Below are 16615 nucleotides of genomic sequence, written 5' to 3'. Positions count from 1 at the left end.
GTTCTCTCGCTCCCGAGTGGAAGTCAGAGTGTTCTGAGCTCACTGCCTCACTTCCTGTTTGACCTCCAGCTCAAGATGAGTGTTCGAGTGGAGGAAGAGGAGGACGGAGCAGCAGCGTCTCAAGGGTTCAGCTGTGTGTCTCTGAAGAGTCACCACTCCAAACATGAACCTCTATACTTCAGTAAAGAACCTGGACCTCCTGAGACACGGTAAGAACACTTAGAGCAGGGGTCTCAAACTCGCGGCCCGTGGGCGAATTGCGGCCCGCGAGACGATATTTTGTGGCCCGCACCTTAATATGAAAGGTTAATATTAGTGAGGCCCGCGAGTTTTAGAATAATGGCACTTCACAGTGTTGTGTACGGAGCTTAACAAACCTACCAATCACAGTGGGGTACAGCATGTGGCTCTCAGGGCGGGACATCGACAGGGCTCGATGCAAGCAGAGAAACATTTCTCAATGAGTGAAGGTTCCAGCAGCGTTGCCATGCAGAGTTTTCTTCCTGGCTGGCTGGTTTCTACTGCATCAGGCAGAGGCGGAGCTTCGTCCCTGCGCGCTGCCTTCACACTTCCAGAAAAAGTTTCTGCCCAGCGAGACATTATACGTATATACAGTATGTCTCTCTCTGACAAGATCAATCAAAATGATGCGTACACAGTGAGATAAAATAAAAGTAAGGAACTCAATTGTAGCCTCATGTGGTCTGCGGTCATTTAGCCACACCCCTCTGTCTGCAGTAACAGCCCCCCCCCCCCCATTAACCTGGACAACTTTAGAAGGCATCGTTATTTGGGGTCATTATATATATATTTATTTATTTGCATTGCCTCACATGATGAATATTACATAGATTTCTATATATGTCATTTGTTTCCTTTTTTGTTTCTATTTTTACATTCACAACAACAACAGCATGGTGGCATTCTCACTTCCTGTTACAACACGCCAGGCACTCTGGGAGCAGTCGCCTTTCTGCGCTCGCTGTCCCGATACTTTCTACCACCTACAAATGCCATGAGGTTCATTTCATCATGAAAGACATGAACATCAGACACAAAAGCAAAGGAAACTGCGACTGGGCTATGATCCACCGACCACCGTGCTGCTGTTACTTGAAAAAGAAGCGAAAACGATGCACGTTGCTGAAATGAGGTTCTGCGTGCGTCGGCTGAATACGACGGTGACACCAAGTGGAATTAAAATAAACTCCACAGCCCCAAAGGTCTTTTTCAAAGCCTGCAGTGAAGAGAGAACATGTCTACTATTTTGTTCATTTATTATTATTTTTTTTAATTTTATTTTGAACTAAGCTTTTCTTGTGGAATACCCAATGCGGCCCAGCCTCACCCAGTCTCTGCCTCCAGTGGCCCCCCAGGTGAATTGAGTTTGAGACCCCTGACTTAGAGTGACTCAGTCACTGGAACTGCTGTTTGACTCACTGTTCAAACTGTTGGTGGTCTGGAAAAACTGGAAGCTGATGTGAGAGGAACAACCCTCTTTCTTCCTCCTGACTGGAAACAGCAGTGTGTGGAGATTTATTGATGACTCTCAGCAGATCATTGATGAAAGAATCATGTTTCACAGACATCAATGTTTGTGTTGCAGAGTTCAATACAAGACAAAGAGAGCAGAGTCTCCAGGGTCCAGCTGGGAGTCTCTGAAGAGTGACCACTCCATATTTCTTCCTCCATACTTCAGTATTGAACCTGGACCTCCTGAGACACAGTAAGATAACTGTGTGTGTGTGTGTGTGTGTGTGTGTGTGTGTGTGTGTGTGTGCGCGTGTGTTAAAACTGGATCCAGTGAGGTCACACTGCAGCTCCTTCACATTGAGATGATTTCATCCAAAGTGACTCAGCGTCGCCACCTGCAGGAAAATAGAGGAAGTCTTGAATTGTGAAGCTGTGTGATTTTGAAATAAGACCAAAGAACAAGAAGTGATTAGCGAAGGGCCGACGAGGAGGAGAACTTCCTGTCAGTGTTCATGGAGAACCAAACATGAAATAAAAGGTTTGAACTTTTCAATGTGATCTTAAATATTTCTGTTTTCAACACAGACGGAGAGCAGAGCCTCCAGTGTCCAGCAGTCTGTCCATGCAGAGTGACCGGTCCAAAGGTTTCCCTCTGGACTTCAGTGAAGACCCAGGAGCTGCCAGTCACACCCAGGCTGATCACAGTAAGACCGTCCACCTGCACCTCCTTCACTTCTGCCTCTGAGGTCCTTCAGGACCTCCAGTGAGAAGATTCACTGAGGGACGTTGAGAGCAAACAGTCACTCCTCAGCAGCAGCAGCAGCAGCAGCAGCAGCAACAGCAGCAACAGCAGCAGCAGCAGCAGCAGCAGCAGCAGCAGCAGCAGCAGCAACTTCATCAAAGCAGCTGAAAAAGTGGTGGAGAGAAAATGATGCTCACGCTGTCACACTGATGTTTTCTTCTCCAAACTTTTCTCTGCTCAGAAGCAGGAAGTCAAACCCTCCTCAACAGCATCTACACTGAGGTCCACATCACTGAGGGACTGAGTGAGGAGGTCAACAGACAGCATGAGGTCAGGCAGCTGGAGACCAAGAAGACCAAGAAGAGCCTCCACGAGCGTCCAATCAGGTGCAGCCAGATCTTTGAAGCCTCACCTGAGCAGCAGGGACTCAGAGTCAGAGTGGTGCTGACCAACAGCGTCGCTGGGGTTGGAAAAACCTTCTCAGTGCAGAAGTTCACTCTGGACTGGGCCCAGGGCCTAGAGAACCAGGACCTTCATCTGGTGCTTCCTCTCTCATTCAGGGAGCTCAACTTGGTCAAAGAGCAGCACTACAGTCTTCTGGAGCTGCTCCATGTTTTCCATCCAACGTTAGAGAAGCTCACAGCAGAGCAGCTGCATGTCTGCAAACTTCTCTTCATCTTGGACGGCCTGGATGAAAGCAGACTGGCTCTGGACTTTGAGAAGAAGAAGAAGAAGTCAGTCAACGTCCTGCTAACAAACCTGATCAGAGGAGATCTGCTTCCCTCGGCTCTGCTGTGGATCACTTCCAGACCTGCAGCAGCCAATCACATCCCTCCGTCACGTGTGGACAGGCTGACAGAAGTACGAGGCTTCACCGATGACCAGAAGGAGGAGTATTTCAGGAGGAGGTTCAGAGATAGAGGAGATGTGTCCAGCAGGATCATCTCCCACATCAAGGCCTCCAGGAGCCTCCACATCATGTGTCAGATCCCGGTCTTCTGCTGGATCACTGCCACAGTTCTGGAGAGCATGTTGAGCTCAGAGCAGAGAGGAGAGCTGCCCAAGACCCTGACTGACATGTACTCACACTTCCTTCTGGTCCAGACCAAGAGGAAGCAGCACAAGTATGGAGGAGGTCCACAGGAGCTGACGGAGGCTGACTGGGAGCTTCTTCTGAAGCTGGGCCAGCTGGCATTTGAACATCTGGAGAGTGGAAACATCATGTTCTACAGTGAAGACCTGGAGAAGTGTGGTCTCAGTGTGACTGACGCCTCTGTGTACTCAGGAGTTTGTACAGAGATCTTCAGAAGAGAGAGTGTGATCTTCCACAGAACCATCTACTGTTTTGTTCATCTGAGCGTCCAGGAGTTTCTGGCTGCAGTCTACTGCTTCCACTGTCACATCAACAGGAAGAAGGAGGTTCTTCGAAATTTCCTCAAAGACACAAAAGCAGAAAAAATAAAATTTTAAAAAATATGTTTTTAAAATTTTCAAATCTGTTTAAAAAAGAAGAAGCCCCTAACCCAGACCAAACCTTGGACACCCTGGATGAGTTCCTGAAGAGGATGATGGAGAAATCCCTCAAGAGTCCAAACGGTCAACTGGACTTGTTTGTTCGCTTTCTCCATGGACTCAGTCTGGAATCCAACCACAGACTCTTAGGAGGCCTGCTGGGTCTCACTGACAAACATCCAGGAACCTTACAGAAGGTCATCAACAACCTGAAGGAGATGAACACTGGTGATGTTTCTCCTGACAGAAGCATCAACATCTTCCACTGTCTGCTGGAGCTGAAGGATCAGTCAGTGCATCAGGAGGTCCAAGAGTTCCTGCAGTCAGAGAACAGATCAGGGAAGCAACTCTCAGACATCCAGTGTTCAGCTCTGGCCTACGTGCTGCAGATGTCAGAGGAGGTTCTGGAGGAGTTGGACCTGAAGAAGTACAAGACATCAGATGTGGGAAGATTGAGACTGATTCCAGCTGTGAGGAACTGCAGGAAGGCAAAGTAAGTCCAGATGTTTCTGTCAACACAAACAATCAATCAATCAATCAATCAATAGTGAGTGAACACAGCTGCAGCTTCTCAAAGCGGTCCTGACTCTGATGGTCTGGGTTCCTTCTGGTTCCTCACTGATTGATTCTGCAGAGACGGAGCTTGAAAGCAGCAGACGCTTGTTTCAAGATCCACCTGCAAAGAAAGTAGTTTACCTTCATTATTGATCTTTAATTGATTGAGTGATGGATTGGTTGATTTATGGATTTATGGATTTATGGATTGATTGGTGTTGGCTCCACCCTCTGAGAACACCCTGCTTTGGTCTCCTTCCAACACTGTCAGTCACTGTCAGCAGCAGCAGCAGGCTGTAAACACAGGGCTAATGATGCTGCAGTCCTGTAGACAGGGTTGTGGACCATGAATGGAGTGAAGCTGCTCCACTAAGATGAAAAGAAGCAGCAGGAAGGAATGAAGCCACCAACATGATCAACATGTCCAACACACAGCAGCTTGGAGCTCTGATCCAGTGGAGCTCCAAGCTGCTGTGACTGGACACACCAGTGAGCATCATGTGGAGCTGAAGCAGCAGATCAGAGCAACAGTGTCAGTGTTGACTCACTGCTGTGTGAAGCTGCACTTGGTTCCTTGTTGCAGGAGAACTTCATGTGTCCTTTGTGATGATGGAAGCAGCTGATCAGCTGTTGATGCTCCTTCAGTCACTGTCACACTCTCACATGGTGATGATCTTCTCACTGCTGTCTCCTTCACTGCAGACTGTCTGACAGTGGACTCTCAGAGCTTCACTGTGCAGTGGTGTCTTCAGCCCTGGAGTCCAGCCCCTCCCACCTCCCACTGCTGGACCTGAGTGAGAACCACCTGGAGGATCCTGGAGTGAAGCTGCTCTGTGCTGGACTGCAGAGTCCAAACTGCAGACTGGAAGTTCTCTGGTAGGTTGCTGCCCTCTACTGGTGGACAGTGTGTGTCAGCAGATGGACATCACACACACAACATCTTGTCTCATTGTTGTGATGTTTGGAGCTGCTCAGTGGGACCAGTTTGGACCGGACGTCCTTCACCGTCACTGTGAAGGACGTCAGCAGCTTCTGTCTCACTGTAGTGTTTTTCTTTCAGTTCATTTCTAACTTAGAAATGTTTTAAATCACACACACACACACACACACACACACACACACACACACACACACACACAGGCACGCACGCACACACCTGTGATTGTCACTCTCCATCATTTCTTCTTTATTCAGGTTGAGGATCTGCAGGTTGTCAGAGCTCAGCTGTGATTGGCTGCTCTCAGCTCTGAAGTCCAACCCCTCCCACCTCAGAGTGCTGAACCTGAGTCTCAACCAGCTGCAGGATTCATCAGTGAAGGAGCTGAGTGGTTTCCTGCAGAGTCCAGACTGTAAACTGGAGGTTCTGGGGTCAGTTCACCCTCTTCACTCTACAACTGCTGCAGTGATTGTTGTTGTTGTCATGATTTTGAATTGACTTTGTTCAAATTCACTTTGATTCCATTACAAATGTTTTAAATCTCTCTCTCTCTCTCTCTCTCTCTCACAAACACACACACACACACACACACACACACACACACACACACACACACACACACACACATGCACGCACACCTGTGATTTTCACTCTCCATCATTTCTTCTTTATTCAGGTTGTTTAGCTGCAGGTTGTCAGAGCTCAGCTGTGATTGGCTGCTCTCAGCTCTGAAGTCCAACCCCTCCCACCTCAGAGAGCTGGACCTGGGTCAGAACCAGCTGCAGGATTCATCAGTGAAGGAGCTGAGTGGTTTCCTGTAGAGTCCAGACTGTAAACTGGAGGTTCTGGGGTCAGTTCACCCTCTTCACTCTACAACTGCTGCAGTGATTGTTATGACAATAACAATTTACAGACACTGTGGTTCTGATCCACAAAGCGTTTGCGCTGCTTTTGCGCCAGAAACTGCGTGTAAACGGCACCAGAAGCGGTGGTTCTGATCTACAGAGGGGACGCAAATGTGAAAATGCGCGGAGGCGCAGCAGCGGCAGGACTGCGCCAGACTCATTGGAATGTATTTAAATGAGTCATTCGGGGCAAAAGGACACGCCCCCTTCTATGCAAATATGCCTCATTCAAACAGCGCCAGCCAGAACCAGAACCAGAACCAGGAGCAGGTTCTGTCTGTCAGAGTGTTTCTGGCTTCTGAGTGAAACTTTCCTCTCTGAAGCCTGAAATATATCCAGAAATATGATACATAGATAGACATAGACTGCAGTGTATATGCCAATATCTTAGATATGGAGAATCCAGCTGGTCCTCAGGTGTTGGTGACTGACGGGTCTGGACTTTCTCTCCATGATGGCAGCAGTCTGGTAGAGGAGGAGGCATCGTACTGCCAGCAGCACAGCAGAGCCTTCATCACAGCAGAGTTCCACTGTCAAACACACGCACTCACCAACAACCTGTGGCCCAAACTGCTCTCAGGTTGCCAGACCGCAACATTCACACCTGGTTCAGGTGCCGCATTAGTGGGCGTGTTTGCACCTGCAGGTCATCGCACAAAAACCTTTGTGGATCCCCGCATCTGTGGCGCAGATTGCAGCCACAATCTCACTGCATTTTACCACTGCACACCTTCTTTGAGGCTCCGCCCCTCTGTTTCCATGAGAAATGCGTTAAATCTCTCTCTCTTGGCTGCTCTCAGCTCTGAAGTCCAACCCCTCTCACCTCAGAGAGCTGTACCTGAGTGAGAACCAGTTGCAGGATTCATCAGTGAAGGTGCTGAGTGGTTTCCTGCAGAGTCCAGACTGTAAACTGGAGGTTCTGTGGTCAGTTCACCCTCTTCACTCTACAACTGCTGCAGTGATTGTTGTCATGACTTTGAATTGACTTTGTTCAAATTCACTTTGATTCCATTAGAAATGTTTAGACTGGTTTTACTGTAAATTACACACACACCTGTGATTTTCACTCTCCATCATTTCTTCTTCCTTCAGGTTGTGGAGCTGCAGTTTGTCAGAGCTCAGCTGTGATTGGCTGCTCTCAGCTCTGAAGTCCAACCCCCCCCACCTCAGACTCCTGGACCTGAGAGATAAACTTTTTTTTTTTTTTTTTTTTATTTGTACAGCGCTAAATCACAGCCAAAGGCGTCTCAAAGCGCTTTATACAATCAGAGAGAACCAACCGGGCCCCCGGAGCAAGCAAGATGCGACAGTGGCTGGGAAAAACTCCCCTGTGGGAAGAAACCTAGGGCAGAACCAGACTCCAGAGGGCGATCATCTGCCTATGAGTAGTTGGGGTGAAGTAGAAAGATAGAGGAGAGACAGAGAAAGAGAGAAAGGAGCAGAGTGAGCCAGGGTGGCAGACAGGACAGAGTGAAAAACAGATACACCAACCAGGCAAAACGGATATAAACACAAAGAATAGGAAATAATTCAAGGCTGCTGTCCATGTGGAGTGTAAGTGTCCATGCTTTGGAAGGCAAGAGCCTAGCTCGATGGACAATCTGCCGATAGGACTAGTCCAGGTCTTAAGCGTGGCGGTGGGATGAAGCGATGACAGCAAGACCCCCAGGACAGCACAATCCAGCTCCTGGCGCAGTGGTCATCACCTGCCGGGGACACAGAGACTGCGGCAGTATCATGCATATCGAGCATACTGTACAAAGCATAATGAGAGCTTGGACAGAGTGGATAGAGTAAAAGATTGGATAGAGTAAAAGATTGATTGGGTGAGGAGAGTGATAAAGGTTCCGCCTGCACAGAGCAACGATCCCTGTAACGGGAGCGAAAGATCTCCCTCCACGGCGTAAGCCTACAGCAGCTTAACTGACAGTGGATGGAGTCTAACTATAAGCTTTAAGAAAAAGGAAAGTCTTAAGTCTACTCCTAAATAAACTAACTGTGTCTGCCCCCCTCACCGAGGCTGGAAGATGGTTCCAAAATAGAGGTGCCAGGAAACTGAAACACCTACCTCCTGATCTAACTCTAGAAATTTTTGGGATAACTAAAAGACCTGAATCCTCAGAGCGAAGGGCTCTTGGAGGATGATAAAGTTCAATGAGTTCCCTAATATAAGAAGGAGCCTGAGAATGAAGAGCTTTGTAAGTTAAAACTAGAATCTTAAATTCAATTCTAAATTTGACAGGCAGCCAATGCAAGGAAGCTAAAATTGGAGTAATATGCTGCCTCCTTCTAGTTCCGGTTAACAATCGTGCCGCAGAGTTTTGGATTAACTGTAATGTCCTAAGGGATGAATTTGGGCATCCTGCTAGTACCGAGTTACAGTAATCTAGCCTAGACGTAACAAAAGCATGGATTATTTTTTCCACATCTTTGAAGGACAAAAAACTTCGAATTTTGGCAATGTTTCTTAAGTGGAAGAAAGCTGACCTCCCTACATTCTGTATATGAGAATTAAAGGTCAGGTCCTGATCAAAAGTGACTCCTAGGTTCCGCACGGTAGAACTGGGTGTAGTACCAAATAGACCACTTTGTCCATCAAAAACTCTGTCCCTACTCTCTCGCGATCCAAATATAATGACCTCAGTTTTGTCGGAATTAAGCAACAGGAAATTCTGTGTCATCCAAGTTCTGACATCACGAAGACAAGATTCCAATTTGGCCAACTGATGAGCCTCGTTTGCCTTAAATGAAAAGTACAACTGTGTGTCATCTGCGTAAGAATGGAAACTGATAACAACGTGAAGGCTTCAACAGGGCAGCTGCTGGATGCTCTGGTGGCCAGCAGAGACTATAAACTGGAGAGTGTGAGGTCAGTACTGGTGTGGAAGCAGTGCATGATGGTTGATGATGTTTCCCAGTCCCAGTGTTAGAGGAGGATGGTGCCAGTCAGCCAGTCACATGACTTTGTTGTGGTCTGGTGTTGACGTCCAGCTGCTCCTCATTCATCCAACTGTCCCTCCATCCAACTGCTTCTTCTCTCACTTCACCACTCAATGACTGATCACTTCATCTTCATCACGCCTCACTATCAGTCCAACGCTCTGTGGTCACATGACCTCCATCTTTCACACTTTCAACATGTGACTGAGAGTCTGTCAACAGTCAAGGTCTCTGGGACGATGCGTTCAAGGACTGTGAGTGGTGACTCCTGCCGTCTCTTCTTCTCTGTGCAGGTGAAGGTGATGGTGATGAGGGAGGATCAGCTGGTCCTGATGATGCAGCAGCAGCAGCAGCAGGTCTGACTGGACCATGGAGCTGAGGGAGAGTGGAGAGGAGAGCTCCATCTAGTGGTGGATCCTGCATCCTGCCCTGCTGGATTAAAGCCACATTCACACCATCACTACGCCAGATATTTGTCCACATGACTGAAGCTGAACGAGTGATGCAGAGTGTAGAAGATGGCAGGACCACATCACTGGTCATCATCATTGAAGATGTTCAGCCAGAGAGACGGATCCTGGATGATCTGGGACAACGTCAAGGAGAAGAAGACCACTGACATTTCAAATGCAGAAATAGTTCCATTGTTCTCCTGTTGAGATGATTCAAGTCCAACAGTCCTTCAGAACTTCTGCTGGTTCCTTTCAATCAATCCATGGATAATATTGTGCAAAGTCACGTCTCACTGACCACACTGAGAGTTGTGAATTCCAGTGAGTCCAGTTGCTGCTCAGAAAATCAGCAGTGTGGCCACAAAGAGTGACTGAAGCTCTTCCTCAACTTCTATTGGATTTCAGCACCAATTCTGAGTCATTATTTCTTTTCAATTCAACAGTTCCTATCAATGAACCTTTGTCTGTCAATACAATCAATGATAACCTTATGACTGCTTTCCATCTCCAGTCCCATTGACCAGTGACAAATTAAAAAAAAAAAGGGACCAATACTATAATGTTCTAGTACAGGCATGGGCAAACTATGGCCCTGGGGCCATGTGCGGCCCGTTGAGCTTTTTAATCTGGCCCGCCAAACTTTAAAAAAAAAAAATGATGTTAACAGTAAGTAAGTCATAATTTCAACTGCATTTCAACTATTTTTCAGTGTTTTAAGAGTTGTTTCAATAAAGAGCCAATTACTGTGTGCTTTCAAAGATGGATATTTTCATTTTCAACGGACATGAAAGCATGTGTTGTTACATATCCTATGATGTCATCATATATATTTTTCCTCCTATGAGGGACAACAAGGGGAACAAGCGGTCCAAAGGAGCAGAACCTCTGACACTTGGCAGATCCAGTTCAGCCACTTCACACAAGTCTCCCTCAGCAACTCTCAAGCTGCCGAGCTACACAGCAAAGTCGCTGGTGTTCATTTTTCAGTGTTGGTTAAAAATGTGTGAGTTTGCTGTTATTCGAACACTTAATTGATGAAAACTGGCATCTATCAGTGTCATTTCCTGAAAGTGTCAGTGTGAATTTGGGGTGTTGGATAATTCATACACTTTTGAGTGTTAGCTGAAGCACGTCTTGCTTCCTGTCGTTATCAACGAACCAACTTTCCAGAGCAGCGGCGGCAGGACGACGCCATTTTTTCTACTCCTACGCGGTAAGTTCTAGTCGTCAAGAATCCAGATTTTAGATTGATATTCGTACACGTAACATCAGAAAATGCTCTATGAACCGAGTATGAATGGAAACAAGACTTATGTCCTATTTTCTATTGTTTTTTTTTGTGGAATTGGCCGCTAGCTCGCACGAAGTTAGCTCGTATAGTGTCGTCATTAGGCACCTCGTGCCTTCTAAAAATCATTCTTCTTGCATTCTGCGTGCAACGACTACATTTTATAACCTTTCTGTGCAGACGCTTGTGTTAAAAGTTGACCGGGAGCCGAACCAAGTCGAACTTATTGACAGCCGGGAGAACAAGAGAGGGGTGAGTTAACAGTGAATGAAGATAATTAAATACTGTCTCATTGTAGACGCTCATACATGCGGTAGCTTTCACATAACCTTTATTTCGGTACACGGGCAACATTTATACTGCTGTGACCGTGGAACCGAACCACGAGGACTGGGTGTTCGGTGTGTGTGTGTGTGTGTGTGTGTGTGTGTGTGTGTGGGCGTGGGCAACGCACGTTGTGCCGTTATCCATTTGTCTCGAGTTTCCCAACATTTAATATCTTGTCAACTCTGTAACAACCAGCATGGTTTGATTTCTGTCGTACATCGTTCTTCTTGCCATTTCTCTCAAGCAATGCTGGTTCCTGTGGACTTTAAGGAAGTGAGCCAATGGGTCAGGGTACCACAGACTTGACGATATGTATGATTATCCTCCATTTCTCCAAGCAGGTAATTTCTGGCTTTTATGACTTTCACTGTCTTGTGTTGAATTTAAAATCATGTTGTCAGGACCCTCAGTGTCGTTCTCATTTCTATTTCAGTGCTGTGGAAATTCAGCTTGCCAGCTTTGACTTCTTTAACCCTGAGGGATTCTGCAGGGGTAGAAGTGGATTCAGACATATTTGATGAACCTTTGAGGTCGTCAGAGGTGTCTTTCAAGGCCTTTGCTGAAGAGGGCAATGATGTGTATATATATATTTATATATGTAAAAAAAAAAAATGTCAAAGCAAATGAACAGTTTAATATAATTTGTAGCAAATGTAGTTGTGATGTTAGTTTGGTAAAACTAAGTTATACAACAAAATTGTGTGTTCACAGACGACAGCATTGTCTTCTTCAGAGGGTTCATCAACAAGAGCATTTCTATGATCACCAGAGTGGTTCCGCTTCCCTGGCATGGAGGTTGAAAACAGTTGAGCCAAACTCTCCTCAAGGGATCAAGAAATCCAAGGCCACTTTTCAAGGTAGCTGTTTGCTTTGTTTTCACCTCATGTACTAGGGCTGGACGATAATTGGATAACGATATACATCGATCGATAGACGTGTGCTGCGATAGGAAAAAAAAGGGCTCGATAAAAAGTTTGATAGAAAAAGTTTCACTTCCTTTTTTCATCATAGCCAATCATGTAGCTTAATATTACGGTCGTTTCTTCCTCCAACCAATCGCAAGCACAGACCCAGGTATGCTCCATCACCAAGCCCCGCCCCTCTCAAACCACAACAGAGAGCACCTGTAGAAAGATGCCGCAGCAAGGAGAGGCGGAGCCCTATCTCAGCCTCTTTAAAAATAAAAATGAAAAAATAAATAAATAAATAAAAATATATAATAATAATAATAATAATAATAATAATAATGATAATAATAATAATAATAATAATAATAATAATAATAATAATAATAATTCAGTTGTGTTTAAAAAAGGTGCTTGAATAAAAGTTTGAATTTGAATTCAGTGTTTTTTTGTAATTATCGATATCGATCAATATGATTTTTTTTAATATCGATATGCTTTTTTTCTATATCGTCCAGCCCTAGTAGGGCATAATAATATTAATGTTGCAGTATAATATAATAAACATAGTAATCAACATGGCATAATTAGTTAAATGAGTTTATTTAAATGTAATATGTAACATATAATATAAAAATGAAATCTAATATACAATATAAATATTTGACATCATATATCATAAAATATAGCATTATATAATCACTATATATGAATTCACATGATCATGGGTGTTATGATAAATAAAGTAAATACAATGTGAGTCTGTAAAATAGTGGTGTGTGTGTGTGTGTGTGTGAGTGTGTCGGGGTTTCTTTGTGTGTGTGTGTGTTTGTAAGGGTGTGTGTGTGTGTGAGTGTGTCGGGGTTTCTTTGTGTGTGTGTGTGTGTGTCAGGGTGTGTGTGTGTGTGTGTGCTTGTCAGGGTGTGTGTGTGTGTGTGTTTGTCAGGGTGTGTGTGTGTGAGTGTGTCGGGGTTTCTGTGTGTGTGTGTGTGTGTGTGTGTGTCGGGGTTTCTGTGTGTGTGTGTGTGTGTGTGTCGGGGTTTCTGTGTGTGTGTGTCGTGTGTGTGTGTGTGTCAGGGTTTCTGTGTGTGTGTGTGTGTTTGTGTGTGTGAGTGTTTGTCAGGGTGTGTGTGTGTGTGTGTGTTTGTGTGTGTGAGTGTTTGTCAGGGTGTGTGTGTGTGTGTGTGTGTGTTTGTCAGGGTGTGTGTGTGTGTGTGTGTGTGTGTGTGTGTGTGGCATCCTCCTCCTCCATGCCAGAGGAATATCAGCTGTTTCCTACATTGACTGATGTGCTTTTGAAACTTTGATCTTGTCTTCATGGTGTTGACTTTCTAAATGTCTGTGGTGAATACATGGAGATGTTGACAGAAGAGAAATCTACTTTATCTTTAGACTTTATCTGGACTGTCTTGTTGCTTTATTGCTTCAATTCAACACTTGATCATTGACTTGACATTGTTGTGCAATACAGACTGATGGCATATTTCATGACTTATTGATTGACTATTGTCACATTGAGCCAACAAGCAGAATCAAAAGACAAAATTCTCTCACAATATTTACATGCATTCATCCGATGGTTGACAAACGGATCAACAGTCAGAAGGCCCCGCCCACCCTGTGATTGACAGCCGGAGACACTGGGCAACAAACGTGAAGACGGAAGAAGAATCAAAGGTGAGAATTCAGTTCAGAGTCTCTCTGATGACTTCAATCACACTTTCATCAATTCAGCTGAACAACCTGGACCAACAACACCAAGTCCAACATGTAGCAGCTGAGTGAAGGAGGTCTGGACTCTGTGGAGGAGCTCCATGGTTCCAGAGACGCTGTAGAAGGACAGAAGACCTGCTCTGTGGTCCAGGTACACTCCCACTCTGGAGGACTCAGGACCTGAGACAACAGTCCTGATGTTGTTGTGATAAAACTCATATCTACCTGAGTGACATTCTAAACTCCAGGATTTGTCATTGGATCCAAATCCATTCTCATCTGACTCTCCTGCTCTGCTGATGTTCCTGTAGGCCACTGCTACACCAACCCACCTCCCTCTCCACTCCACCTCCCAGTAACATCGTCCAGTCAGACCTTCTCTACTCAGGACCTGCTCCCAGTGAGTGAATCTGTCTGGATGATCACAATAAGACTGAACTTCCTCCATGTTTGTCACTTTTCTGTTCTCCTCAGATAATAACAACCAGTCGTTCACTGTGTTTGGATCCAGAGTGATTTGAGGTGAACATCTGAGGAAGTCCTCTCTGTTCCTGGGTTCTGGTACCTTCAGTAGAACATCAACGTTGCTCACTGTCCATGAGATGTTTGTCTGAGTCTCCATCAGAACTTGCTGTATTTCATCTCTCAGCTTGGTCACAGCTGCTGCCACGTCCTCAAAGTATCTCAGAGGACGGATCTCCAGGCTGGAGGAGTCTGGAGACGGACTGAATGCTGGCAGTGAGGAGAACCTGTGGAGAAACTGGCTGTGGTCCAGTGTGTGTGAGATCTTCTCCAGCTCAGCGTCTCTCCTCTTCAGCTCCATCATCTCCTGCTCCAGCTTCTTCTCAAGCTCTTTGACTCCACTCACTGCTGCCCCCTGTGTGGATCTGACCTGCTGCTGCACCTCAGAGCGTCTTCTCTCCAGCAGACGGATCATCTGGGTGAGGATCTTCTCGCTGTCCTCCACTGCTTTATCAGCAGAGCCGTTGATGGACTCCACCTCCTTCTGAAGCACCTTCAGGTCTTCCTCTGTGTGCTGGATCTTCTGCTGGATCTTCTGCCTGGTCTCCTCCAGCTCTCTCTGCCTCTCAGGCCTCTCTGCTGCTGCTGCCACTGTGTCGTGACCTTTATGATCATCCACACAGCATAAACCACAGATGATCTTCTGATCAGTGCGGCAGAACATCTTCATCACCTCATCGTGACGAGGGCAGATGTTCTCCTGGAGCTGCTGGCTGGGTTCCACCAGTTTGTGTCTCTGTAGGGGAGCAGCGTCACGATGAGGCTGGAGGTGAGAGTCACAGTAGGAGGCCCGACAGCCCAGACAGGACTTGAGGGCCTTCAGTTTCCTCCCAGTGCAGACATCACAGGCCACATCTCCAGCTCCAGCATAGCAGTGATCAGCAGGAGCATCTTGGAGTCCAGTCTTCTCCAGGGTCTCCACTAGAGCTGCTAACAGGGTGCTCCTCTCCAGGACAGGCCTCCGTTTGAAGGTCCTCCTACACTGAGGGCAGCTGTAGACTCTCCTCTCCTCCTCTGCATCCCAGTGGTGTTGGAGACACTTCCTGCAGTAGCTGTGTCCACAGGAAGTGGTGACTGGATCCTTGAGAAGATCCAGACAGAGGGAACAAGAGAAGATTTCTGGGTCCAGCTGAGCTGCTGCCTGAGCCATTTCACCTCTGAGAGACACTGACTGACTGGCTGACTGACTGACTGGATTTCATTTCCTGAGAAACAAAACCAGTTTGACTTGAGGGGGAGGAAACAACCAGTCAGGGCTGTAATTGGCTGCAGGGAGCACACTGGGCGGGGATTCTAACATCCTGACTCATTCCGAGATGGGAAGTGGCTGTGTGTGTGTGTGTGTTTGTGTGTGTGTGTGTGTCCTTTGCTTCTATTGAAACATGCAATGTGTGGGCTCGCTGCAATAAAAGCCCTTCCTGTTGCTTTCTGCAGTTGTGTCAGGCCTGCGTGTCTAAAGTGCCGAGTCATCTTCTTATTGGCTGATCTGATGTCTTCCCACTTTGATTGTTTCAGCCCAACTTAGTTTCTAAACACAACTAAAGAGCTTTATGGAGCAATAAGAGCGACCACAGTGAACAACTGCAGTGAAATCAGGCGATGATCCAGTGGAGATTTTCCTCTCCGACAGGTCCAACTGTTGTTTTGTAGCATGTGCAGTGTTAAGAAGCGTGTGTCATGTGTGTATAAATTCAAGTTTCTCTTGTTGCTGTTTGACAAAGACTGGCAGTATTTTCATGCATTTTCTCTTCATTAGAAAGTGATTGGGCTCAAAGAAAGAAAGGAATGAAAGTTGCTCATGTTCTTGTTTTCTTTGCAATGAAGTCAGTCAACCTGTCAATATCCATGTGGCTCAACAAACCTACAACACTTTTTCTCTTCTCTTCACTGCGGCTGTTGTGGCCCTTGATGCTTCGCTAGTCGCTTGGTGCTGCGGCCATCAGCCGTTCAACCGAGGAGACTTTTAAACTGCGGGGTCCTCCGTCCAGCGACCTTTGACCTTTGCCCTCGGCCACCGAGAACCAAAAGCGTCTGCAGCTCTCAGTGGACCCACGGCACAGTTTCATAAACCCTCAAGTTTTGAATGGGTGAAAATGTAAAAATCTCCAGGCACTGAATTTAAAAGTGGTGCTTTTGGTTTTTGCGAAGGACTCGAACTCGTCTGTGGTCAAAACTCTGAGCCAATCAGTGGCCCTGCTCTGTGCTCACAGTGGAAACCACTGGAAACCTGCCCTCTGCCTCCCCCCTTCTTCTCTCACAATATTTATGTAGCCCATACATATATGAATATATAGATACATACATACATAAACTAATTAAATAAATAGATAAGCTCCTAAGGATA

The 16615-nt window shown here is 46.2% G+C and overlaps 1 protein-coding gene and 1 pseudogene across 1 annotated transcript; one reads left to right on the top strand and one right to left on the bottom strand.

The window, feature by feature from the left end:
• Positions 1 to 10274, top strand: part of LOC142881795 (NLR family CARD domain-containing protein 3-like) — a 67987-nt pseudogene extending 57713 nt beyond the window's left edge.
• A 3031-nt stretch (positions 10275 to 13305) lies between these two features.
• Positions 13306 to 16546, bottom strand: LOC142881807 (tripartite motif-containing protein 16-like). The gene has a single exon (XM_076016119.1). It carries the CDS (start codon positions 15419 to 15421, stop codon positions 13751 to 13753), a length of 1671 nt encoding a protein of 556 aa, XP_075872234.1. The 5' UTR covers positions 15422 to 16546; the 3' UTR covers positions 13306 to 13750.
• Positions 16547 to 16615: the final 69 nt, after the last annotated feature.

Source organism: Nelusetta ayraudi, unplaced genomic scaffold, assembly GCF_046127955.1.
Source record: "Nelusetta ayraudi isolate G7.1 ecotype Tasmania unplaced genomic scaffold, CSIRO-AGI_Nayr_v1 ptg000218l, whole genome shotgun sequence".
Classification (NCBI taxonomy): domain Eukaryota; kingdom Metazoa; phylum Chordata; class Actinopteri; order Tetraodontiformes; family Monacanthidae; genus Nelusetta; species Nelusetta ayraudi.
The sequence above is the reverse complement of the archived record's forward strand: the minus strand, read 5'-3'. Positions and strand labels throughout refer to the sequence as shown.

What these genes read in the sequence shown, in the direction of transcription:
- LOC142881807 (XM_076016119.1), bottom strand. Translation starts at nt 15,421, where the DNA reads ATGGCTCAGGCAGCAGCTCAGCTGGACCCAGAAATCTTCTCTTGTTCC.